This window comes from Saccopteryx leptura, chromosome 11 (assembly GCF_036850995.1).
Source record: "Saccopteryx leptura isolate mSacLep1 chromosome 11, mSacLep1_pri_phased_curated, whole genome shotgun sequence".
NCBI lineage: Eukaryota > Metazoa > Chordata > Mammalia > Chiroptera > Emballonuridae > Saccopteryx > Saccopteryx leptura.
The window spans coordinates 58733238-58759950 of NC_089513.1; the positions used below are offsets into that span (position 1 = coordinate 58733238).

The 26713-nt window shown below is 41.2% G+C and overlaps 1 protein-coding gene across 2 annotated transcripts in view; it reads right to left on the reverse strand.

Annotated features, from left to right (window-relative positions):
* Positions 1-26713, reverse strand: part of PIEZO2 (piezo type mechanosensitive ion channel component 2) — a 496788-nt gene that overhangs the window by 235047 nt on the left and 235028 nt on the right. For both annotated transcript variants that reach the window (XM_066352258.1, XM_066352260.1), the window contains exon 4: positions 25606-25648. In XM_066352258.1, the coding sequence (XP_066208355.1) occupies positions 25606-25648 (43 nt within the window). The remainder of the gene's footprint in view (positions 1-25605; positions 25649-26713) is intronic.

Below are 26713 nucleotides of genomic sequence, written 5' to 3' on the forward strand. Positions count from 1 at the left end.
TCTGTGATACAGGATCACTTTGTTACACTGGGGACATCCCCACCATGTCCTCATGTGACCCTTCCCTAACGGGCTCCCACAGCCAACACCTGAAGGGGACTTCATCCCCTAATGCAGGGGTCAGGAACTTATAGCTCACGACCCAGATGTGGCTCTTTTGATGGCTGCATCTGGCTCGCAGACAAATCTTTAATAAAAAAAACAAAACATTAAAAATATAAAACATTCTCATGTATTACAATCCATTCATTTCCTACCACTCATGTTCATGGTTGCAGGTGGCGGGAGCCAATCACAGCTGTCCTCCGGAACCACACCAAATTTTTATTGGATAATGCGTAACATACACGGGTCATTGTATGGCTCTCACGGAATTACATTTTAAAATATGTGGCGTTCATGGCTCTCTCAGCCAAAAAGTTTCCCGACCCCTGCCCTAATAACGTATGCACTTCATGGACACTAATATCTAAATGCTTGATGGGAACTAGATAAAAAGAAAAATAGGCAATAAAAGATGAAAGGGACCTCACTGATCCCTGAGAACAGGGAGACTGAAAAAGAGGCTACAGGAAGGAGAGGTGAGAACACACTCCACTGAGCCCTTTGTGCCCATGAACTTCTGTCACCTGTCACACTCTAGGTTCCAAATTCAACTTTGCCTTCCTCCCAAATATGCTCAGTTTCTCCCCAGTCTGTGCCCTGGCTATTGAATAAAGTACCACTGACTGAATGGGTATGGAGAAAAGCAGCGAACGAGTCTGAACCAAAGACTGTCTAATAGAAGTCATAGTGGTTTGATGAGATTAGACTGAGACATCTATTTTTGTTTTGATAACAAATTATTTTTAGGCTTTGGAACAAATGTTTCACTTCTCTGAACTATAAAATTTGACTATAATGTCTTTGCAAATTGAAGAAATTAATCATGAGCCTTTCCAATTAAGTTTCTGAAGACAAAAGCTAAAGATATATAGAATAATAATCAGCAGTTTAGAGTAGCCTCCTAGGTATGAGGTTGGGCTGTATCAACTTTGTTAAAGTGGGGGCTCTTTCCCGAATCCTGACTTTGCAAGCATTCTGAATTAGACATGTCAAAAGAGATAGCTGTGCATGACGCGGAAGGTGCAAGTACAGCAGGACGACTGTCTATAAAGGTCTTTTTTTTTTTTTTTTTTTGTATTTTTCTGAAGCTGGAAACGGGGAGAGATAGTCAGACAGACTCCTGCATGCACCCGACCGGGATCCACCCGGCACGCCCACCAGGGGCGATGCTCTGCCCACCAGGGGGCGATGCGCTGCCCCTCCGGGGCGTCGCTCTGCCGAGACCAGAGCCACTCCAGCGCCTGGGGCAGAGGCCAAGGAGCCATCCCCAGCGCCCGGACCATCTTTGCTCCAATGGAGCCTCGGCTGCGGGAGGGGAAGAGAGAGACAGAGAGGAAGGAGGGGGGGGTGGAGAAGCAAATGGCGCTTCTCCTGTGTGCCCTGGCCGGGAATCGAACCCGGGTCCCCCGCACGCCAGGCCGACGCTCTACCGCTGAGCCAACCGGCCAGGGCCATTATAAAGGTCTTTTCAGAGTTGGGTGCATTGATGGATTAAGGAAGAGATGTGGAGAGGTCCTTCTTACCATGCTTCTCCTCACTCCATGCCCAGACTTCTTTCTGAGAGTTGGTCCCTGGGCCACAGCCCACCAGGTGCACGCAGCACCAGATACCTGACTGCAGACCCAGAGAAGTGGGGCAGCACAGAAAGAGCGCAGAGCTTCCCCGGGGCCTGCTCCCCACCCCTATCAGGGTCTCACTTCACCCCCTGGATGCACCCGCCTCCTCAGACCGACCAGGTCACCCCTTCCTTTGCTCTGGGACCTCCACTTCTCGGCACCACCCTCCCCTGTGTCCAGTCCAGCCCTGGAAATCAAGTCTTCCTCTCCGAGCAGAGTAACCCGCTCCCCCTTAGCACACCCTGATTGACACACTTTGACTGTAACTCTCTGACCGGCTCGCAGAGCTCTTGTGAATTATTGCAAAGTGTGAAGCAGGTCAAATCTGCTCTGCCTGAAGTGCAGGCCACATCCTGGAGGTCTGCGCTCTACTCCAGGTTACGGGCAGAGACAGTCTTGAGGCCTCAGTTGCTTGACCAGAAGTGAGAGGCCTATGACTCTGATCCACACCCAGTCCTGAGGCCCAGCAGCGCTCATCGGTCAATGTGACAGCTGTGAAAGATCACATCCATCATCGCTGCAGGGAAGAGATGACTCACAGTAAGCAACAATCCGGGGATAAACTTCTCATTTGCTTCCCAGCTTACTGCACATCCCGCTGAACTCTGCCCTGCAGCTCAGGGATTCCCAACTGCAGGCCATGACTAATCCGTTCATTATGAAATGAATTTAGTGGCCATGCACCAGCATTTTCTTTTTCATGAAACATAGAAGAATGAAATGGACAAAAAGTATAGAGAGTCCACTGCATGCAGTAAGAGTACATATTGTGTTTTGATACTGTAAATATTTGCATTGAACTGTATATCATGACATAAAGTGAACTAGTGTGGTCACAGTGAAAAAATGCTTAAAAATCATTCTCTATGGCCCTGGCCGGTTGGCTCAGCGGTAGAGCATCGGCCTGGCGTGCGGGGGACCCGGGTTCGATTCCCGGCCAGGGCACATAGGAGAAGCGCCCATTTGTTTCTCCACCCTCCCCCCCTCCTTCCTCTCTGTCTCTCTCTTCCCCTTCCGCAGCCAAGGCTCCATTGGAGCAAAGATGGCCCGGGCGCTGGGGATGGCTCCTTGGCCTCTGCCCCAGGCACTAGAGTGGCTCTGGTCGCGGCAGAGTGACGCCCCAGAGGGGCAGAGCGTCGCCCCCTGGTGGGCGTGCCGGGTGGATCCTGGTCGGGCGCATGCGGGAGTCTGTCTGACTGTCTCTCCCCATTTCCAGCTTCAGAAAAATACAAAAAAAAAAAAAAAAAAATCATTCTCTAGCATCGTAGGACAGTTGTGCCCAGAAGAAGGTAATAAAAATCCTTTCTCCAAATCTCTCAGAGCCCAGTATATTTCAAAATTTATACTTTTCCAGATTTCAGAAAGGCGTCCCTTAGAAGACAAAGCCATCGTGGCTGCAGGCACTTAGGCAGGGGACCCGTCCTCACACACACACCTGGAACAAGTCACACTAACTGCAACGCTCTCTCGTCAGCTCCCAGGTAAGTTCAGGTCAGGTAAACCCAGGAAATGAAGAATTTAACTTGTAAAAGCACAAATCAGAGTGTGACAGAACTACACTGCAAGTATGATTGCCAAGGAATGTCTCTAAATATACTTCCCAGATAGTTAAAATGTGATTTCATCTTCAAAAGTTTGTTCAGTAAACATTTTGAGTATTGCAGGATCATTAACTGGCAGGCAGATTGAAAAACAAAATAATTAAGAGATTTTGGAATTAAGAGAAACAAAAATATATGTCCACACAAAATCTACATGCAAATGTTTACAGCAGCTTTATTCATAATCACTAAAAATAAGAAGAAAAAAAAAAAACCCAAACACCTCCAACTGGTCAATGGCTAACTGTGCCGATCCGTGCAATGGAGTACCATTGGCAATGAGAGGACATGAGGAGGGACGCTTCCCGCTCCATGGTCGAACCGAACAAGCATCATGCTAAGTGAGAGGAGCCTGGTACTAAAGGCCAGATATGTGATGAGTCCACTCACATGACTCCTGGCGAAGATGAAACTGTAGAAACAAATAACATATCAGTGGTTGCTGAGTTGGGGGAGAGGGGCGGGACAGAGACTTTCTGGGACAGTGCAGAAACATATCTCGAACACAGTGGTGCTTACACGACTATATATGTTTGTCCAGTTCACAGAACTACAAACCTAAAATGGGGAGAATTTCACTGCATGTAAATTCTACCTCAATGAAGCTGATGAAAAAAAGGAAAGAGAGAGAGAGAGAGAGAGAGAGATTGATTAAGGGAGTGCTGGAGTGATCCACTAAGAAATGACAAAGGCAATCTTGATTTATGGAGAACTAGAGAGGAAAACCAAGTCTGAGACAAAGTAAAAGATAAATGATAAAAGCACTCGAAACAAATCAAGCTACATCTGTAAATAATGTAACTGTTGAAAGTAACACCAAAAAATGTTCTAAATGGTAGATGTTATTCTGTGACATCTCAACACTGGAAAAGAAAGATGGTCCCAGAGGCCCTTGAGCATCTCACTGTGATATTTCCACAGGAGCTGCTTCCTTGGCCGCTTCTCCCAGGGGATTTCCCTCGTAGAAAAATTTATGGCAAGGATAAAATTAACAGTGCTGGATGCAGAGGAAATGGTTTCTTTTGTGAATCCCTTTGCTGGAAATTCTGGGAAATTATGTTTCAATAGTTCAAGACCTATTACAAAATCACTGGTTTATGGGATTTATGGCTATGTTATTGAGGGACTTTCTGATAAACAAAGATTTGTGGTTTTATTTTTTTAAAATAAATATAAAGTAAACACTCCTAGCGCTAGCGTGAGCTGTGGCCATTGAGATTTGCATTGCCTACTAATGTGGACAGTGCATCTTTCTCTCCTGTTCTTGGGATATAAGCCTTCTGCCCTAGTAGAGCCAGATTTCTCAGTGATGTTCATGGAAGTCATGCTCACTCCTGTCCTTGCTCCTGTCACTGTCCCCCACAAACCCTTCTCTCACCTGTGCAAATATTAAACCCCTTGGATTCACCAAGATGAATCCAGTTTTCCCCATTAGGTCTCTCCCTTCCTGTCCAAACCTATGGTCTCTGATTCCATAATAATTAACACAGATGCTCTCCATGTTGACATGGAGCTTTTGAGTGTCTATTTGAGAACAGGTGAGCGATTCAGGATGAGACTATTTCTTATGCTTCTTTCCCACCCTCTTCATGCCTGCTTCAATGCTGTATATGAGATATTTATATAATAAATACCTCTTTATTGAATGGTACAAGAAATTATCATTTTTTATAGTTAATAAATTTGGTGGGACTGATTGTTCGACAATAGCTGTTTATGCTATAATGAAGTTCTCATCTTTTTATGCAATTTAACAAGCCCTTTAATTAAATATTTTTGGAGTGCCTGTTAAGTACAAGGCATTGTGCTGGCCCAGAGCTTCTTCCTGGTTACACAGGTATTTTATTTTATTTTATTTTTATTTATTTATTTGTGTTTTGAGAGGGGCGCAGAAAGGAAGGGACAGAGATGAGAAGCATCAACTCAGAGTTGTGGTCCTTTAGTTGTTCACTGATTGCTTTCTCATATGTGCCTTGACCGGGGGGCTCCTGCTGAGCCAGTGACCCTTTGCTCAAGCCAGAGACCTTGGGCTTCAGGCCAAGGCCTTGGGCTTAATGGGTCATGTCCACGATCCCGCGCTCAAGCCAATGAGCCCGCACTCAAGCCGGCGACCCTAGGGTTTACAAACCTGGGACCTCAGCTTCCCAGGCCAACGCCCCATCCACCGCACCACCGCCTGGTCAGGCACGTACACAGGTATTTTAACATCATATGTCTGTAGATTCCACAATCCCTCCCTCTCCTCCCTGAGAGGAATTCCCTAATAGAGAACAAAGTGTGGCCCATGCTTCTCCCTGGTTCCTCCTCCCCCTAAAGCTGCAGGCAGCTGTTATTTTCCCAGAGAGGACCTGTGTCCCACAGACACTGACAAGCCACCAGTTCTGGGTTATTCCCAGATTGTTTGGTAGAGAAAGTCAGTGACCTTGTGAGGCTGTTTGGCTCCCACATGGGAACCACCGCCAGGATAGGGTGCCAAGGAGGGAGGGTGGTGATGTTGGTCCAATACACGAGCAGAGTCAGGGTCTGAGCGGGGCTGGTGATTGTGGGGCACCTAACAACCCAGATGGTTACAGAGTGAGAAAGAAACAGCATCACCACTGGCATGAGCGCACTCCCTCTGACCTAGACGGTTTCTCTCTACCTCATGCCTTTCAGTAACAGATGGTGTGGGGTTCTGGGCTTCTGTTTCTTTACTGGGGGGCCCCTTCCCTAAAAGTAATTCGGGGCAGTGTGTGGATGAGTAACACACAACAGCATTCCTGGGGAGAAGGGGAAGTGGTGATGGATATTAACAAGGACCATTCGCTGATCTATCCTAGTAATGAATGAGTCAACAGAAAAACATTTATATCAACACCTACCGTTTTCCTTCAAGAAGTTAAATGCCTGTTTTCTGAAAAGTGCTGGTCACTACCTAACAGCTAGGGACAAATCATGAGCATTTGGTTTCCGATTTCTGAGGATGAAGCTGTCCTTATCCTCCCCAGAAGATCGTCAGTATCTGTTATCGTTCTGATACAAAATACTAGCAAATTCAAAAAATGATATCCACTCCAGCATAGAATTAGATTATTTGTGTGGATTTCTGAGTAAATATATTTCACCTGTTAGAGCAGAGAGCCAATAAGACTTCAAACCCAAACATTTCTCATAATGACCAAGTGAAAACAATTTCCTCTCTGTTTATGGCAAGCGGGTCAATGAACAGCATCCGGTATAAGTCATCTGATGCTCTCTCTGAGATTCCCCTGACTTCTCTCATTTACTGTTTGTACTACCCAGCGCCGTCAACTCATTAACTCATCAGCGTTTACTATATTTGCTCTGCACAAAACACTCGTCAGGTATCTTACTGCTCAGGAGATGAGGGCAGAAATATATGACGCTAGTTACCTGCTCTGCTGTGCTAACACCTACCCTCATGTGTGAAGAGACGTTAGCGTTGTTTGTTTCTGCTCATCATCTACTGTGCCACAAGAGTCATGGGGAGACAGGTCCGGAATTACATGGTTCTCTGGTACGTTCCATGGAAAAAAATATCTCTCAACCTCTCAGGATAAGATGAGCTGCTCTCCTCTTATGGATGATGCAGTATTAGTCCCAAGCTCTAAAGCCTCATGTGAAAAACTAAAAATACTAAACATCACAGCCATGATTGCTAATGGGTGTGCTACTAGAATAATATTCATGTTTCCCATTTCTAATGACTTTAAACACGTTTCAGTGTGCACGGATGACTTCTGAAATGGTGCTTTACTGTCAAAGAAAAATACAATCTGTGTTACCATCAAATTGTATTTATTTTATATGTTCTTTCTAAAATGAGAATAACAGCTCTTTTATGTAATAAAATGATTTAAGTATTTTTTAACTACCATCCCTCTCTTCCATGGGGAGAGATTAAGCTTGTTCTTCATAAAGTATTCTGTCATTAGAGCTTTCCCTGCTATAGAATGACATTCAGGTAGGCGGATGCAAACTCTGCAAGTCCTATGAAGAAGAAGCATTTTTTGGATACAGTTCTAATTATAAACTTGGTATGAAATTCAATACAACAAGTGTTATTTTGTGTCTGCTTTGCATAAGGCATCGTGCTAAGTCGTCAGTCATGAACATGGTACTCTGTTTTGGCATGAATACTATCTAAAAGGTAGAAGTTTTACTGAAGTGAAATCATATATTTATTCAGGATAAAGAGGTGTCAGAATGGGGTGACTTGATACACAGGAGATACTATAAATGAATGGCAAGATTTTGACAGTAATGCCTGACATCATAGGTGTTCCAAATAAAGAAGAAGGCTAGAAAGTGCAGACTGAATTCAGACTTCAGTTATCAGCAAACTCACACGTGTGCAGAAGGAGCTAGTGAGCGAGACAACTTGACTGGAAACATGGATAAGGACCGAATTTAGAAAAGTTTTGAATATTAAGTTGGAGACTAAGAAATTAATTCAGTAGACAAGTGAATGATTTCATTATGACTCTGTTCTAATAGGAGTAATTTAGTTTACTGTCTAGGAGAAAGGAACTCTGGAGAAATTGGAATAGGGCAGTAAAATAAGGCAGAAGCCATTTCAGATGCCCAAGGAGGGAGGGCCTAACCCTAAATTGGCAATGATTGTAGGCTGTGTGCAACGGGAGAAGTGGACAGCAGAGAATTTCAAAGGAAGGGAAGAGTTTTTCTCACGTGTAAATCAGCACCATACAGGCGTGAGCAAGAGGACCCGGAGAAAGGTTTACATGGCACGTGGAGGTGGGAGGCCTGCCTGATCAAAGCTACCCTGGGTCCCCTTAGCAATGAGGGATGTGATAAACTGAGGCCAAGAAAGAGGGGGGACAGAGAACACAACCAGTGATGTTTATGCAGAATCACCAGTCTAGATGTCAAGTGTGGTAGGATTGCCCTTGATCTATAAAGAGGCCTTCACGATGTCTACACAGATTAATAAGGAGTGTAGACTTTCCAGTCAGAAAGTCCTCACTGCCACCTGGTCATCTGTAAAGCAGTTACTTAACCTTTTTGAATCTCATTTATAAATTACCTATGCGAATCAAACTACTAGGCTATAGAAAGGTGCAACATTATTAATTGCTATTTCGAATAAAATTAGACAGTTTTGTGTACCGATACATCAGAAACAAAAGAGCGAGAAGGCACTGTTTCCAGTTTGTTCATCGAGGACGATGTACAGTGTGTCCGTAAAGTCATGGTGCACTTTGGACCGGTCACAGGAAAGCAACAAAAGACAATAGAAATGTGAAATCTGCACCAAATAAAAGGAAAACCTTTCCAGTTTCTGTAGGATGATGTGGCAGCATGTGTGCATGTGCAGATGATGACATAACACCGTGTATACAGTGGAGCAGCCCACAGCCATGCCAGTTGAGATGTGGACGGTACAGAGGAAAGTTCAGTGTGTTCTGTGGATCGCTAAATTCGAATCCGTGACCAAAGTGCAACGTGAATATTGGCGCGTTTATAACGAAGTGCCTCCACATAGGAATATCATTACTCGGTGGGATAAGCAGTTGAAGGAAACCGGCAGTTTGGTGGAGAAACCCCGTTCTGGTAGGCCATCAGTCAGTGATGAGTCTGTAGAGGCTATACAGGATAGCTACCTAAGGAGCCCTAAAAAATCTGTGCATGAGCCCACATTGAACTGCACTGACTAGGTATGAAACTGGGAGGGTTTTCCTTTTATTTGGTGCAGATTTCACATTTCTATCATCTTTTGTTGCTTTCCTGTGACCGCTCAAAAGTGCACCATGACTTTACGGACACATTGTATTTTCAAATATTCCAGTGGGAAAACTGAAACAGTGCCTAGAAAATATTCCTATTTTATATGTCACCTTATTTAAGCAATAATGTCTTCGTCCTTAGCTAAGCTCGGCTATGAAAAAGACAGTCTATAGTAGTTAGAGCTTGAAAGAGCTAATTTCAGACTCATGAAATACAAAACCAATAAGAAATCTGAACTCTACACTTGTGAGTATCTGACTATTAGTACAATTCTTCAAAACATACCATTTTATAGACTCAACATCCAAATTTTACCCCCATATCAAACAGCATAAATTTCCTATTATTCATCATACTGTCTACACCAAGACTTGAAATCATTAAGTGATATATTATACAGTTCATTTGGTCTTGTCACTAATGAAATCTAAAACATTCCTGCTGTTACCTCTAATTTTGTATAGAGCAAGGTGCCAAGCAAATCACCCGGAGATTCAGGGTTTTAGTTCAAGAATGCACTGGTCCTCTGTAGGACCTGATCTTTATCATTTGCTAACTCAAACATTGTTTATCTTAGTCATAAGGAAACAAATTAGTAAAAGGGTGGAGAGAACAAATCAGGACACCTCTTCTTCCAGCCACATTTTGAAAGAAAAAGAAGCTTAATGAAAGATTTTATCTTCTTTTTTTTTTTCCAGGAGAAAAATAGATTTATATTCACCAAATACTTATTAAATGATGTCAACTATGTTTGAATAGAAAAGGTTACTTTTCAAGTCAGAAGCTAAAGTCCCAAGTAAAGCTCTCAACAGCTTAAGAAATGTAAATCACCTACTTCTGTCACACACACATACATATATTAATCTGTAGCTTTTCATCTGTTTTAGTACACACATGAAATTCTGAGAGAGCAAAGAAAACATCAGATTTTATCCATCCCATGAGAAAAGTTTAATGAGTGTGATTATATGATATTATATAGATATAAAAGTCCCAAATATAAAAACCTTGAACTTTTCTTCTGATTGTGTGGAAATTATCAGCACTTGTAATGGACTGATACTTGTGTCCTATTATCTCAAAATAATGTTGAAATCCTACCCTAATCGAAATGTAATGGTATTAAGGGGGTGAAGCCTTTGGGAAATGATTAGGTCATGAGGGTGGAGCCCTCATGATGGGATTAGTGCCCTTATTAAAGAGACCCCAGGGCCCTGGCTGGGTAGCTTAGTTAGAACATCATCCCAATACACCAAGATTGTAGGTTTGATCCCCTGTCAGGGCACATACAGGAATCAGCCCATGAATGCATATGTAAGTGCAACAACAAATCAATCTCTCTTTCTTTCTCTTCTCTCTAAAATCAATCAATCAAGCAATAAAAATAAAAGAAGAGAGACCCCAGAGAGCTCTCCTGCTTTCTCTTTGCCATGTGAGAACACAGTGGAAGATGGCTATACGTGAATTGAGAAGCAGTTCTCCACTAGACTCTGAATCTACCAGTGCTTTGACTCTGGGCTTCCCTGCCTCAAGGACTGTGAGAAATAAGTGTGTGTTGTTAGAGCCTGACCAGGTGGAGGCGCAGTGGATAGAGCGTCGGACTGGGATGTGGAGGACCCAGGTTCGAGACCTCGAGGTTGCCAGCTTGAGCGCAGGCTCATCTGGTTTGAGCAAAGAGCTCACCAGCTTGAGCCCAAGGTCACTGGCTCGTGCAAGGGGTCACTTGGTCTGCTGTAGCCCCGGTCAAGGCATATATGAGAAATCAATCAGTGAACAACTAAGAAGCCTCAACAAAGAGTTGATGTTTCTCACCTCTCTCCCTTCCTGCCTGTCTGTCCCTATTTGTCCCTCTCTCTGACTCTCTCTGTCTCTGACACACACACACACACACACACACACACACACACACACACACACACAGTGTGTGTTGTTTGAGCAATTGCAGTCTGTGGCGTTTTGTTACAGCAGCCTAAACAGATAAGACGACACTTAGCAAATGCTTGTGGCAAGAATAAATGACATGTTCATTCATGATGAAATGTGCCAATCTCATGACAATGGGCCTAAATAAAATCTAACTCTCAACCCTCATCATTTTGCAGGTGTGCTTTGTCAGCCAGAACTTTATCTGGACTAAAGATAAAACTAGTCAGCCGCTCTTAGTCATAACATAGCCATTTTCTTAATGGTGCCTAATGAGACTGCTAGCCACCATATCCTTGCAAATCTCTGGTGTACGCATTTTGACCCCACATGTTGACCTACCCCTACACGAGGTTGGGCATATGAGGATGATCACCCCGGCGAAGTTCAGGGTATCGCTGGGAACGGAAAATGGAGACAGATGTGCTTCCACTTCTACCTCCACACTCAGGGCAGACATCTGTCCTACGTAACCCCAGCATTCATTTTTACCTTAAAAAATGTTTTATTGATTTTAGAAAGAGAGAGAAGAGAGAGAGACAGAGAAAGAGAGAGAAACATCGATTTGTTGTTTCATTTGTTTATGCATTCATTGGTTGATTCTTGTACGTGCCCTGACCAGGATGGAACCTGAAACTCTGGGGTCTCAGATGATGTTCTAACCAACTGAGCTACCTGACTAGGACCAAAATCCTTTCAACTGAGTGCTCTAGTCAGCCAAGCAATGATCTGAGTTGTTTGGATACACGCTTATGCAAAATACTATTATCATTGTGCTTTATTCTAATTTTGTAAAGGAAATAAGAAAGGGAGAGAAAAAATAGATTTCTTTAAAAAACAAAGTCCATTAGTGCAGAGAATATTTGATATATGCACACTAGCTTTGTTTGAGAGAAGTGAATTTTGACTTTATTATAAGCTTAACAAATGCCAAAGAAGAAGGTGACCAACTTTTTTACAATGAAAAGGAGGACAAAAATAAATTGAAGGAAACAATATCATAAGTAAAAGAAACATGTTATTAATTGCAATAATACACTATAATATGACAAATGCATAATAAAAAACATTTGTAATATTTTATATTGTATTATGCTTACATGCCTATTAATTTTTAATAATTGTAAGAAAAAACTACTTACTTAGTAAAATTAAATATCAAACAAAACCACTAATTTGGAATGATATTCGGGTGTATTTATCATTTTCTAATTTAAAAATGTCTGTTTTATGCAACTATTTAATCAAAATACGTTTTTAATAGATATGGTTTGAAGTAAGATTTCCACTTTAAAACTCAAATTTCAGAAAAATATTTGTAAATAAAATTATATGTATTTGGAAATTATTAAAAAGATAATGAATTAATAAAATGTGAATTGTGCTTCCCTGTCTATGATTGAATATTCACTGAGAAAGAAATAACCGTGAGTCTACAATGTCGTATGTACCGTATCATGTTTCAGTAAGAAGTGCACAAAGCCATTTATGCCCTTGGTATATCTCGTGCTCTCTCTAGGTCTCCCGTACAGAGCGCATGTGTCTCATAATCGTGTCTCGTCACACTATACTGATCCTTGATGAATCGTCATGTCAAATACAAATACGTCACATCACACGCAATGGGTCGACTCTGCATCGATCGAATACAGACATTTACAGATTAGTCTCCCAGTATCATGAAGGAGGACATGTAGGAGGACACTTTTCAAGGGAGGACGAAACTTACAAAAGAATGATTGTCCTCCCTAAAGGAGGATGATTGGTCACCTTACAAAGAATGATGGTGCAATAAAGGAAGAATCAATCCATGGGCTTCTCTGGCATTTTTCCAAGCTTGCTTCATTATATCAAGGCAAAAGAAGTCTAGGTGTTCATTTTATAGGAGGAGGATAGCAATAGAATTGCTGCAAATGCTTGCAACCACAAGAACTATTTCTTCGAATTTCAAGGCTCTCTGTTTGTCCTTTCTATGGTGTGACAAGCAAAGGCTCTGGACTGTGTATGTGTAGAAGGGAATGAAGCAGGGAATGTGACTCATCTTTTGTTAATACACAAATGCATGTGTAAGCATGCAGAAGCGGAATTTAGAGTAAAGGATATATGACAACTGTCTCTATGATACAAGACAAGAAAGCAGGTTAAATGTAGTGTTCAGAGTTTAAATCCACTGTTTACTACCGTAGTGACCCCTTTCACTTTCCTAGGTTTCAGTCACCCTAGGTCAAGCATGGTTTGAAAACATTAAACTGGAAATTCCAAAAAGAAACAATGCATAAGTTTTTAACTGCACAGCATGAGCAGTGTGCTGTGCCGTTCCATCCCACCCAGGGCGGGCCTCTTCCCCGTCCAGCCAGCATCTCCATGCCATGTAAACTTCCCGCCTGTCAGTCACTGAGTAGCCATCTCAGCTACCAGGTCTGCTGCTGCAGTATCTCAGTGCTAGTGTTCAAGTGATCCTTATTTTGCTTAATAATGGTCCCAAAGCACAAAAGTGGTGATACTGACAATTTGGATATGTCAAAGAAAAGCCATAAATTGCTTTCTTTAAGTGAAAAGTCTGTATGATGTATGTATGTATAGGAAAAAAAACCGGTGTATATAGGATTCAGTACTATTCATAGTTTTAAACATCCACTGTGGGTCTCAGAATGTATCCTCCCTGGTTAAGGATAGACAGGACCCCCATGACTACTGGGTGGAGGTGCTCTGAGCCTTGGTTTCCATATTCATAAGCTGGATGGTGCTAACAGCCACTTCAGTGTGTTGCAAGTTAAATAGCACTGACACAGATACAATATTGTCTGTAGTGCTTGGTTGAATATTATTATTGTTATTATTAATATAATTATTCTTATTAAATGGTATCAAAACAAATTTATTAGTAATAAAATTCCATCATTAAATTTATTAAATACAAATTCAGATCCGGATTTTGACCAATCCAGATTTTCTAAAAAATCCTATTTCCAGTAATTCTGCTTAGTTTTTCTGTGTTTCAGGGTAAGCACATGTAAAAGAAAGAAGAGGTTCTGTCTGCCCTCTGGAGCTCTCCAATGGCCTAATTTTGTGACCTATGTTTAACTCCTACTGCCCACCTGCTTCCAGGTCATCCACGGTGAAACTTTTTATAAAAACCACCCACTTTTGCAGTACTGGTCAACCTGGTCCCTCCCACCCACTAGTGGGCGTTCCAGCTTTCATGGTGGGCGGTAGCAGAGCAACCAAATGGTGCGTGATTGGCCCACCATGAAAGCTGGACCTCCCACTAGTGGGCAGGAGGGACCAGATTGACCAGCACTGCAAAAGTGGGCGGTTTTTTGAAAAAGGTTCGCCCTCACGGATATAGGGTAAGGAACATTTGTAGATTTTATAATTTGAGAAAGAAACACAATGATGTCCTTATCTAAAACTGGTCTTCTGACAGGTTTGTGTTTCAAAGGCTCTTTGAGTTTCTGAAATTGTATGTAAAATTTTTTTGTTTATGTGTGTATGTGCATTTTTTTCCCCTAGGGATCTGTGATATGACACTTGCCCCTCAAAAATAGAATTATAAACCAAGAATTTCTAAAGGTTCATAATTGTTGATCAAAAACAATTATACTACTATAAATAATAGTGTAATTTTGTACTTTCATAGAGTAAACCCAGGCCAAAGGTAAAATTATAATCCAAGAGTTTTAGTTTAGTATCAGTTAGGATAAAGTTTAGAACTGGTATCTTAGTTCAGATCCTTGGGGGCAGACAGTTTATTTGGGAAGCCCTCCTGTAAAGGACAAGCAGGAGAATGTGACAGTATTGTAAAGAGAGAATTTCACAGAGCGTCTTGTGTCACTGCTGTAAGGAGTTCTGAGGAAGCATTTGTAGAACCCGATGGAATATGCTTGAACAGGGTGGCTGGAGCATCTGTCCACTCACTTTTGCTCACTGATGCTGCTGAGGATTTCATCTCAGACCCTTCCAGGCTGCTCTATATGTGGAAGGAGCAAATCTAGGGGACCAGAGAAAGCCGTTGGGCAAACAAGCAAGAGCTGCAGGCACGGGACTGGAAGACAGCAGCAGCTATAGGGTAGAATCGACCCGTTGGGTATGGCCCATTCCAGAACCTTTCTTCTGCTACACAGCAACATCCAATCATTCACCAAGTCATAACCTCAAATGTCCCTTCCTGAAGGGACACATTTGGTGTACATCCTCTCTATCACAGTCAATTGTCACTCTCAGTTCAGACATTTGTAATCACTCTCTCGATAGCCTGCAATGCTTTCTAGCTGGTCTCCTTGCTAACCTAACCCATCTTCTGGTCTCTACTGCTGCCCATCTGACATTTCTGAAGGGATATCTTCTAACAATGTCTTCCCCAGGCTTGATACCCTTCAACAGCTACCAACACTATCAGATGAGACCCAAACTTCTTGGCATTGTTTGTAAGTTTATTTCTGATGCATTTTCATCCTGTTCTTAGTATCACTTTCATTCTCATTTGTGCCTTCATTTGATGGATCAACTCCAATGTAATCATTTTTCAGAATCCTGCCGAGGCAGCCCCTGATGTCAAGCTTTCACAAACCCCTTTTTCACCATAACCAGACAGCCAAGTCTCATTCAGCAGTCCCTCCACCGTCACACCTAGATGCACACGGCCCCATCCTTTTCTCTCCAGTTCTGCACTGCATACATCATCATAATGGTACCTTGTGCAAAAATAATTGCACGAAATGGTAGCAGGTAACCCACTATGTTATATTTTATGTTTAGATATTAGTATCTTTTATAAGATCAAGACCATGTCCTCCCATTCCCTTATCCCAAACTGCCATTTAATATGAGCAAGATATACACCTTTGGTCTTACAAGTCAATGAGGTTTGAAGTTGTTAGTTAGCTCAGCATAAGTCAGCAGATCCAGACTCTAGAACAGTGGTTCTCAACCTTTCTAATGCTGTGACCCCGCAATACAGTTCCTCATGTTGCAGTGACCCCAAACCAAAAAATAATTTTGGTGGCTACTTCATAACTGTAATTTTGCTACAGTTATGATTCGGAATGTAAATACCTGATATGCATTATGTATTTTCCGATGGCTTTAGGCGACCCCGCCGGGGTCGTGACCCACAGGTTGAGAACCGCTGCTCTAGAATGTTCTCAGAATTAAATTAATCAGATAACATATTTAGCAGAGGGGCCAGCCGATGATAGGTTTCTCATGATCTAAGTATCTTTCCCTTGTCATGTTTGTTAGAACACCCAAATCTAGCCCAGGAGTGGGCACAGCGTGGATTGACAATATTCAAATGAATGAGTAAACAAATAAACGGGGCTTAATTTTAAACACCCAAGTACAGAAACATGTTTTTCCTCTAGTCATTTCCTGAATATAAATCACTGTGACAAAAATTTTATATCATGATTTCGAAAAAGCTTGCTAACATTTCCAGGAATATTCAGATGCAGTCTGAAAGAAAGAAAGCATTAGAAGCTCAGCTTTCAGGAAACCAACACAGCCACAGGGAAATTGTCAAATAAAACCCTGAATTGTGCACCTCTATATTCAAAAACACTGTGGACTTACGGGCTACAGATTTGACAACACATTAGTAAATTCCAACGAAGATTTCCTTTATTTAACTGCCTAAACCACAAGGTGATAGTAACGGTGTGATTTGAATGTAATATTTTCTCCTTTCTGTATACATCTCAGAGAAGCAATATGTAGAAATATGTGTCTTCATCGAAAGGAATAGGTATTCCAATTATCCATTTTATGCTACAGACTTATAACTTTAACTTAAAAACTTCAGAAAAACATAGTAGTAACTAGAGACATTAATATCTTTATTTCTATCACAATTGATTTAACCATCTCATTTCTTAGATTATAAGTTTTCATATAGAAAAGCCTATCAAGAACCATGGTTGGAGTATAGTTTTTCATTATTTCTCAACATTTTATGTAACATTACCTAAAGAAACAGCATGCATTTCCATTGCACAGCTAGTGAGTTATACATAAATCTGGAGGATATAAAATATTTTAATAATTGGCCATAAATTTCGCAAAGAATCCATTCCTTCTTCAAAGGAAAGTACCAATCAATAGAAAAGAAAATTAATCAAGAAAAGTATATTCCATGAAAGTAGATGCTGGGCCAACAAAGAAATGACATACTAATATTTATTTAAAAGGTCACTTATTTATCAAAAATTTATTAAGAGCTTATTTGTCAATCCCTGGGCTGCCACTAGAGGTTGTAAAGTGGCAAGACATATGACCAGTCCTCAGAAGCACAGGTCTAATAAACAGGGCGGGCAAATATGGGTTTGCAGCTGTGAATACACAAAACACAGAGTTTATTCTTATACATATCATTATTTATTAATTTCTGTATTATTTTCCATATGAAATGATGTCCCATATGTAGGATATATGTGTCCCAATTATGTAGGACACTAACAAGTCATCTGGTGGCTTTACTCTAAAAGAAGACAGGAGGTGACAGGAAGACAGAAGAGGGACCCTGAAGAGTGGTGGTTGGTGGAGTACAAGAAAGGTTTTGGGAGGAGGTAGGGTTCTGGCATAAACAACGGCAGTGTCTTGAAGGAAACTGTAGGTGAGAATGGAGGACAGCCAATGAAATGTGGTACAGAAACATTTGCTAAGAATGTGGCCACAGAATCAGCTCCTCACTCCTGTAGTCACTTCAGTGATTTCAGTACAAGATGCCTCAGTAAACAAGACAGAGGCAGCCTCTGACCTCGTCAGGTCCTCGATCCTGATGCAGGGATTCTAGCCTGGGAAGCAGTCAGTATCCTGCTCAGAACATCAGACTCAGTAGTTTGAGAAGAGAGACTCAAAAATGCTCTGTCGTTGATATGCAGGTCATTGAATTAAGCAATTGTTCACAATGACACACAGAATAGAGCCCTGTCTACCTCCCTGTACTGACAGGAGGAGCCAGCGCCACCTGCAGGCTGCCCCCTCCTCCCACCAGTGGCTGCAATGTGGTGATAAAAGACGCCAGGCCCTGGTCCCTCACCTCTCTCAGAAGCCCAGTCTTTCACAAGCACTCTTGTTGGTCAAATAAGTTTGTAAAATTTGTGTTATTTGATTTTGCTCACTTTTATTGTTAAAAAGGGCTACTGCCTATGTGAATTGCGAATTGCGTTGCCCAGGTGATACTGCTAATTACCTTCCTGCTTGGGAAGGGGCTTTGTTATGCTAATGTGTGCTGGAGGAGGGGTTTTCACATCAAAAAGTTTTAAGAGAAGAAGGAGAAAGGGAAGGAAGGAGGCTACATTTTTTCAGAGAAGCAGCCAAGATGGCAGGGTACTAAAGGAGAAGCCGGTTTGCACAGAGTTTGTGCAGAAAGAAGGAGATGGTGAACCAGAGGTGAATAAGCTGGTGGGGGCCTTTGATTCTAGGAAAACCAGGATGTGTCAGTGGCTTTGGGAGCCCTGAATGGAAAGGGAAGTGTTTTCCCTCTGTGTGTGTTTACTCGCCGGCCGGGTGCGAGGCTAGAATAAAGGATGGCCCAACAGCTTTTGGCTCAACTATTTCTTTACCATCTGTCCGAATTCAGTGTGAACTTTCACTTGTTTGGCAGTGACTACTGACCATACAACTCTCCAACCAAACCCACGTACGCTTCTCCATCAAGGACTCAGTCAAGTACCCACCAAAGTCTGGCTAGCCAGCACACGCCTGGCAGTGCCCAGGGCACCAGGGTGACAGGAGGGCCTGATCCTTCATGTCTCAAAGGAGGAGAAACACAGGACAAGTTCCAACACAAAAGTGTGGTACCATAATAGAAAAATGTAAAAAGTGTGGTGAGGTACAGTCCTGAAGGAAGTCATAAAGAAAGTCTTCAGAAAAACAATAATGTGTAAAATGTGAAGGGTAGGGCCCTGGCCGGTTGGCTCAGTGGTAGAGCATTGGCCTGGCGTGCAGGAGTCCCGGGTTTGATTCCCGGCCAGGGCACACAGGAGAAGCGCCCATCTGCTTCTCCACCCCTCCCCCTCTCCTTCCTCTCTGTCTCTCTCTTCCCCTCCCGCAGCCAAGGCTCCACTGGAGCAAAGTTTGCCTGGACGCTGAGGATGGCTCTGTGGCCTCTGCCTCAGGCACTAGAATGGCTCTGATTGCAGCAAGGCGACGCCCCAAGATGGGCAGAGCATCAACCTCTGGTGGGCGTGCCGGGTGGATCCCGGTCGGGCGCATGCGGGAGTCTGTCTGACTGCCTCCCCGATTCCAGCTTCGGAAAAATACAAAAAAAAAATGGTATTAGTCCACCTCATTGACATGTTATACATAAGGCTATGAATGACTCTAATGATTAAGTCAAATTAGTGTTGCACATAAAGACTTCTAATAATATGTTTATTAAAAATATCATTCCTATTGCATTAAATGAACACTTCCGTGTTCCCCTTCTGTGGGCCCTTTACTTTCATAACCTAACAGAACTCCCTGTTTCCAACTTCAGAAAAATACAAAAAAAAAAAAAAAAATGTGAAGGGTGGGTGGGAGTTTCCCCAAAATCTATGCAGAGAGATAAGCCTGGCAACACACAGGCTGCAGAGGGTGTGTCAGCACCCGAAAGACAAAGCCATGCCTTTTGAATTATGTCTACACAGGGGAAAAAAATTCTAGAAGTATGTGTTTCATCAGAGCAGGCTGTTTTCAGGGTGGTTTACATTTTAACATATTCTTTGAAGGGGCAAGCTATTTCATTACATAATCCAAGTACAACATCAAATAGAATCATGTACAATATTGTTTGTAATGATGTTATCTGAGGCACTATGCTGATTATATAGATTTATTAAAAAATAACTTCATTGCTTCTTAACTAAAAATGAGAGGTCAGTAAAAGATTGGTATTTTGAAAGAGGCAGCAGTAAGATTTCCCAGCAATAAAAACTTGAAGGTTACTAGGCATGAGCTTATTTCCTTGCTGAAATATTTTGTCTCAGATGTAAAGTGTAGCTTTGGAAAGAGAAAACCATGTTCAGACCTTACTCAAAACTTACTGTCGTAGACACTACTACAGCTTTCTGATATTTCTTCTTGTCCTCTTCCTGCATGCATGGCAAAAGAACATATCTCCTACCTATGCATTAGCAAGGTGACTTGCTTTGGGACAAACTGTAAGCTTCAGTGACAAATGCCACTTCAAGGTGGAAACATATAAGGTTCAGTGTGCAATTCTGCAATCTCTCCTTCCAGGCTTACATAAACACAGGAACATCGAGTTGAGAGGAAGCGTTCCAGACTGAAGCCAGACTGGGACTCACGGCACAGGGCTGCTCCTGGGGAGGTGTCCGGCCTCCTCATCAGTTTTTGCATGTGAGAAAGAAACACTGAAAATTGGACTATTCCCTAGCTGATAAAATGTTTAGAACCTACAGTGTATTGATACCCACCTGCATTGCCTTAACCCGAATGAATGAATATGATTTGTAAATATTTATACTCATAAATTCAGAAAATCTGCACAGAAAGTTAAGCTTTTTAACTGAAATCAAAATATGTTAGACACAGACATTTTTTTTTTCTCTAAAATAAAAACAAAAATAGAATAACAACACAACCGAATCTTCTTTTGTTATGTAGATAGCAATATTGTAACAACTAGAGATGGGAGAGGGTTGTTAGAAGTGCCAACAAAAATATATGACTTTATATCTTTCCTCTGTTACAACACACTCCTATAAGGAAGTCCTAAAATAAACTCTTGGTGAACTCACAGAGGCTAGGATGATGGTTCTCATGGTGAACATAACAAATGATCAGGAATTCACCCACAGAATTCAACTGTAACAATGTGTATTTATTCGGAAACAATGCATATAATCACAAGGTTTTTAGAGAGTGAATGGGTGAACACCATCTTACTGCAAGGAGGGAGGGTGGGCAGGGCAGACTCTTAGGTCTTCCGTTCAGTTATAAAATGTACAATGGAGGACATCTCCACTTTCTTATCCTTGGAGAAAGCTTTGAAGCTTTAGCTGACGGACGCAGTTACATTTTTTCCTTTAGATGTAACCACTTTAAGGTAATCTGCTAGCAAAGAGATTGATGGGGCAAACTTCAAAGGATACAGCAATGAAAGGATCAATATCTCTTAACAACTGCTCTAAAGAATCAGATAGTTTCATTTAAGATATAATTGACATTTCCTTTAAGAGAAAGAAGAGGTTAAACTTGAGAAGAAAAAAAGCAAAGCCATATTTGAAAGCACTGCTTAATACGGACTTTGCTACTACAAATGTGCACTAACCCCCAAAAGATCAGTATCTCTTCTATGTTTTAAGGTAGCTGGTGTGATTCAGGCAGTACTCTCTGCCCTTAAATAAGAAAACATGGGACGATATGGAAAAACACAGGATGACATTTTCACATAACATCTAAAAATCAGGATGATCACAGAACTGAGATGACAATTCAAAAACAAAAGCATAACACTTCATAGATCCCTTAACAATATTTTTAGCTGTGCATCTATTTGGAAACAAAAATTTTAGGGAGGCACTATACTATGGAATTTATATTGTCTGGATCGATTTAAAATATTCATAATATGAGAACAGCCAATAAAACTTGTGATTTGAGACCATGTCATCAAATATATAGGAATAGAAAAAAATAAAACAATACAAAAGAGGAGACCTATAATTCAAAAACCCAGCATAATTTGGTGTAAAATTTCTTAAGTCTTTGAAACCAGGCAAACCTTTACACAAATGGACGGCACTGATTATACGAGTAGACTACTTAGTTTTCTTTGAAATTCTTTATCTGAGAGATGGCGACCATAGTCAATAGTGGTGGTCAGTGGTGGTCAGCAGCCAACTCCTGCCAGTTACCTGTTTTTGTTAATAAAGTTTTATTGGAATACAGGCATACCCAGTATTTATGTTGCTTTCTGTTACAATGGCAAAAGTGAAATTGGACTAAAAATTGTATGGCCTGTGAAGCCGGAAATGTTTACTATCTGTTCTTCACAGTGTCTACAGTACTTGGCACATGGTAGCTGTTTTCATGAAGTCATTATTCAAGTAAACAAAGGTTAAGGTCATGTAAGCTAGGAAGAAAATATTTCCATTGCTGCATCCTGTTGATCAATGCATCCTTAACCATCTTAGAGGAAGCTCCTGCCCAAAGTGCTTCACTTAAGAGACAGCACAAATTCTCAACCTGTTCTCGATGAAAATATGACCTAGTTCCTAGGATAAATTCAGGTTAAAAGGACACTGAAATACCATTTCTCACCTGTCAGACTGGCAAAAAATCTCAAGGTTGACAGCACACTCTCTGTTGGCAAGGCTCTGGGAAAATAGTTATGCTCATGCCTGGCTGATGTGAAAAATTGTTGAAACTCTAGGGATAAAAACTTGGCAATATTTAAGAAAATATCTTATGAATTTATTGTTTGGTTATATTTGGTCATTTATCCCTAAGATATCTGGCAAAAATACAAGTGTGCCTAAGGTTATTCATTACAACTTTTTTTTTATATAATGGCAAAAGACTGGAAGTAGCCTAAATATCCCCCGTAGAGTATTGAAGGAGGAATTAAAGCAAATGGTCTGTGATTCATTTCCTCCTACTTATCATTAACACACTGGGAATGGGGGGAAAGGTAATTGGCTTGGTTAAACTCCCTGTAGACATATTAACTCAATCCCTGGACAAATAGATTAGTGAATGTTTTGCTCAGGATCTGGTCCTCATCAATGGAATGCTTCAGACAAGGAAATCCCTGGTTTAGCATGTATGGTAAACAAATATTTAATCCACTGAGTTATAAAGCATGACTCCTTGGAGAATATCACATGAGCTATTCAAATTTCTTAGGTATAAAATTGGGGAATGCTGCAAAATTAAATATCCCCGCTATGGGAGGGACCTGCAAACATCATCAGAAACCTTCATCTATCATTCTGAGCCAGAAAACATGGATACAGAGTGAACAAGGAATCCTGGGCTTCTCCCTACAGTACCAGCGTCCCTGAATCACTTGTAGTCTTGAAATTCTTAATAAAGCCTGATACTGATAAGATCCCTGACTTGATTAATTTCATCCCTTGTGTTAGCTCCTCCACATAAAGCAATGCCCTCTGCAGGTTAATGAGGTGAAGAACATCTGTACACACTACTGTACAATCAACTCTACGATATACTCTCAGTAAAAGAAGAAACAAAGGGCAGAAGAATGTATTTAATACGACACCATTCCTGCAAGGACAGTGCATGGATACAGATAAGTATTAGCGTGCATACGCAAAAGCAAACATTGCAAGGTTAAACCAAAAGCTAATAAACATGGTAACTATAGAAGAAAGAAGGAACAGGGCACGAAGGAAAAGAATGAATGTGACAGTTTTGTGAATAAAACTCTGTCGTATAATTTGTACTTGGAGACCTAGATTATACATTCAAAAATTAAATTAAAGAAAAAAAAATCTGTTGAAATTAAAAAAGATGCTACAACACACGAACCAAATCATATAGAAAATTTAAGCTATGACCACACAAACAAAATTAGGCAACTTTAGTTTTCAGTCTTTCACTTGTACATTTTTAATAAAATTAAGAAAAAGTGTAAAATTTTAAAACTTCATTCAGTAATCTTATAAGAGGTAATATTAGTGTTAATATTATTTTGAACATAATACAGAGCCATTAAAATGAAACATGTAATCTTAGAGAAATTATTTAAAAAATATATATTTCTTAGCTCCATCTATTGAAAAGGCACAGAAACAATGCTATTTCTGAATTAAAAAGCATCCCTAGTATTTAGATTATGGTTTCTAAATACCATTCTCCACAGAGAAGGATGGTCTCCCTAGAGAGGGTGCCTGACTCGGTACATATCTAGTTGTGCGAGAAACAAGGAAACTATAAAAGATCAAAGGGCCTGTGTCAGAAGGACAAGAAATCAACAGGAATTTGTTTCGAATGCCTGGAAGGGAGCCATTTGAGTTTGCAAGAACAGGGGAACAGAATAACAAGTAAAACAATACCACAAACAGACAAATCCAGAGTGTGGGACATTAGAATGTCTTGTAGACAAGACAGCTGACCTGGCTTCAACAGGAGTCAATGACGTAAAGAAGAGCAAAATGAACTGGGTAAAACCATCTGAATAAAGAGTAATCAAAATGAAATGTGCGGGCTTTAGTGGAAGGCTGATTCAAACTAACATCTGTAAGATGACAGTTATGAAATGATCAGAATATTTAAAATTTACTGGGTAATAAAGGATACGAAGGATCTATTGTTATTTGTCTTCAGTAAGATAGTGGCTTTACAGTTTTAGAAGAAAACACCCATTTTTTTTCAGAGATGTATCCTGACCTCTGTAGAAACAAAATGATATAATGTCTGACATTTTCTTTAAACTATATCAGGCAAAACAATAGGTAAAGCAAACAAGACACATCTTCTAAAAGCTGGGAAATGGATATATGACATTCAATTTGCTTTTCTCTCTCCTTTTGTATATGCTTGACATTTTTCAGAATTTGAAAGAAGAATCAAGGAAAAGATGCTTTGGAGAAAGATTTCCCAGGAAATGAGGCTGCACAGAATTTTCCATTGTTTGTTTTAAGTGGCCTTCGGGACTTGCCCATCCAAGCCAATCCCCCCAATAACCATAGGCTTACTGTGAAACCCAAAGCTGAGCATCATTGTTGAGTAGTATTGTGTGTAGAGAAATAATAAATCTTTGAATCAACTAAAAAATGGTACCCCAAAAAAATGCTATTACAGCCAGCCTGGTGATGAGCTATTCTCTCTCACTATTGGGGAAATAATGCATTTAAAAATATTTTATTATTTCTTTTGCATGCTGTAAGCACTCTGTCAGCTTGATCAATACACATAAAAAACACTCTTTCAAAATGATGAAGAGAATGAGGCAAAATCTACTTTTTGAGAAAAAAATTAAAATTACTTTTCTTTCAACAGCAGTATCAACATTGCAAGTTCAATACAAGATGGCGAATGCCACTAGGAGAGATCTTTCTGATATGTTGCCACTCAGTTCCAAGGGCAGGTGGTTTAGTGACCACGGATCCCTCTTCTACATTTTCTGATGTTATAATGAACCGTTTTTTTTTTCTTTTAGGGACATGCAAGTGCAGAAATGTTTAAGAGTGATTTGATTTCAACCTTTCACTTAGAACTAATATCTAATCATTTTAATAATTGGAAAGATATCAGTATCAATATAAATATCTCTGCACTAAAACTATAAAACTGAACTGGACATTTGAGGTGAATAAGTTAGAGGAGAGGAAATTCAAATTCTTATAATTCTCTAACTATACAACTTACCTTTTTATAAAGTTTTGCAGTTTAAGGAGTGTTTTCAAATAAGTTGCTCCATTTAATCTTCATGCCCACTCTGTAAGCAGGTAAGAATTTTCTAGTGCAAAGCTCTACAGAGAAACTGGGTTTCAAGGGGCAAAATGATGACTTCCTCAAGGGCACACACTTACTCACTTACTGAAGTAGTGGTAGCAAAACCATGGACTTGTAATCAATAAATTTACTTAGAATAAAATAGGACATTAGTTGCTAAAAGTGGAGACATGCTAAATCCTGCTTACCTTTCAAAACCAATCTGCCGAAATGTCTTTTCCCAAGTCGAGCCTGTAACAGAAGGAAGAAACATAATTAGTGCACATCAGGTATTCAGATAGTTTTGTTCTGTTTTTAAACATCCTGCTAGATATTTGGTTTTATTTTTTTATTTTCTTTCTTTTTAATATTTTTCTGAAGTTGGAAATGGGGAGGCAGTCAGACAGACTCCTGCATGCGCCCGACCGGGATCCACCCGGCCTGCCCATCAGGGGGCGATGCTCTGCCCATCTGGGGCGCTGCTCTGTTGCAACCAGAGCCATTCTAGCACTTGAGGTGGAGGCAATGGAGCCATCCTCAGCACCCGGGCCAACTTTGCTCCAAAGGAGCCTTGGCTGCGGGACGGGAAGAGAGAGACAGAGAGAAAGGAGAGGGGGAGGGGTAGAGAAGCAGATGGGTGCTTCTCCTGTGTGCCCTGGCCAGGAATAGAACCCGGGACTCCTGCATGCCAGGCCAACGCTCTACCACTGAGCCAACTGGCCAGAGGCCGATATTTGGTTTTAAATTTAAGTTTTCCCTAGGATGCATCACTGGTTTCCCCCAGCCCCAAATGGCCTTTTAGCATTCCACTGTGGGACTGAATGGGACAAATCTCTACACTACCTTCCTGGGGTAAAGCAGTCCACTAACTCATTCTCTAAACATCTGTGTTTGATTCAGAATAATATGAGCAGAACACCCCTGTCAAAAAATAACAGGTTCAGTGGTAGAACATTGGCCTTGTATATGGAAGTCCCAGATTCGATTCCCAGTCAGGGCGCACAGGAGAAGTGATCATCTGCTTCTCCATCCTTCCCCATTCTCTCTCTCTCTTCTCCTTCTGCAGCCATGGCTTGAATGGTTTGAGCAAGTTGGCCCCAGACACTGAGTATGGCTCCATGGCCTTGCCTCAGATGCTAAAATAGCTCAGTTGCTGAGCAACGGAGCAGCGGCCTCAGATGGGCAGAGCATCGCCCAGTAGGGGCCTTGCAGGGTGGATCCTGGCCAGGTGCATGCAGGAGCCTGTCTGTCTGCCTCTGCCTCCCCACCTCTCATTTAATTAAAAAATAATAATAATTAAACAGCATACTGCACGTT